The sequence below is a fragment of the Silene latifolia genome, chromosome 9 (assembly GCF_048544455.1).
Source record: "Silene latifolia isolate original U9 population chromosome 9, ASM4854445v1, whole genome shotgun sequence".
Classification (NCBI taxonomy): Eukaryota; Viridiplantae; Streptophyta; class Magnoliopsida; order Caryophyllales; family Caryophyllaceae; genus Silene; species Silene latifolia.
Genome location: NC_133534.1, coordinates 152,352,970 through 152,354,155, shown reverse-complemented (window position 1 = coordinate 152,354,155; position 1,186 = coordinate 152,352,970). Strand labels below are relative to the sequence as shown.

At 43.3% G+C, this 1,186-nt stretch overlaps 1 protein-coding gene across 1 annotated transcript; it reads right to left on the bottom strand.

The window, feature by feature from the left end:
- Positions 1-302: 302 nt before the first annotated feature.
- On the bottom strand, positions 303-878 carry LOC141601767 (uncharacterized). Its single transcript, XM_074422070.1, has one exon. The coding sequence runs from the start codon at positions 876-878 to the stop codon at positions 303-305; it is 576 nt and encodes a 191-aa protein (XP_074278171.1).
- Between the last annotated feature and the right edge of the window lie 308 nt (positions 879-1,186).

Sequence of the window (1,186 nt, the reverse complement as noted above, 5' to 3'; positions counted from 1 at the left end):
TCCATAAAGGAAAGCGGTCTTCACATCTAGCTGTTCGAGTTCTAAATCCTGATGTGCAACTATTGCTAGCAACACTCTGATGGAAGTATGTCTGACCACTGGCGAAAATATTTCATTGTAGTCTACCCCCTCTTTCTAACTGAACCCACGAGCTACCAATCGAGCTTTATACCTTATACCCTCAGCAGCAGTCTCTCCCTCTTTCTTCTTGAAGACCCATTTAGAAGTAACAATCTTTCTCCCTTGAGGATTCTTGGATAATTCCCAGGTCTGATTCTTTTGAAGGGACTCCATCTCATCTCTCATGGCAGCAAGCCATTGGGCAGATTCAGAACATGTAGCTGCTTCTTTGAAAGTGGATGGCTCATGTAAGTCAGGATCCACCTCTTGAAAGAACTTTGAAGTGCATAACCCACCATATCTTCAAAACCAAGTCTATTCGGAGGCTTCCCAAAATTAGGCCTGATTGACCGCTCACGGGCCAAACTCTGCTGATTCGGAACTGGTAATGAAGAATCTGATGGAATAGATTCGGATTCGGATTCGGACGGTAGTGGTTGATCTTCTTCCTGTGGTACACTCTCATCATGAGTGTCTTGCTGCTCCACCTGTTTATCAACACTACAACTACTATCTGACAACATATAAGTCTTCACAGTAGGATTAACCATAGAATTTTCATCAAAGACAACATTTCTACTCAAAATAACCCTACCCTCAGATGGAGACCAGATACGGTATCCCTTGACACCATCCCCATAGCCCATGAATACTCCTTTTTTAGCTCGTGGCTCAAGCTTACCTTCACTAACATGATAATAAGCAGTACTACCAAAAGCCATTAAAATAGAATAGTCAGCAGACTTACCAGACCACATCTCAAATGGATTGAGATTCAGACTCGTGTGAGGTCCCCGATTTATCAGATAGCATCTTTGTACTAATCGCTTCTCGCCTGAGAATCTTCTTGAGAGTCCAAAGCATTAGAGAGCATGCACCTTGCCCTCTCCGAAGTGTCGGTTCATTCGCTTTGTTACACCATTTTGCTTTGAGGTGTATCTCGGACATGTACGATGTCTAGCAATCCCTTCATTCTTGCGAGAACTCGTCGAACTCGAACAACAAAACTCTAGGCCGTTATCGATTCATGACCTCTTGACCTTCTTCCCAGTTTGATTCTCCATTA

Excerpts from the sequence above, each read along its gene's own strand:
- LOC141601767 (XM_074422070.1), bottom strand. The coding sequence starts at position 878 with ATGTGGTCTGGTAAGTCTGCTGACTATTCTATTTTAATGGCTTTTGGT.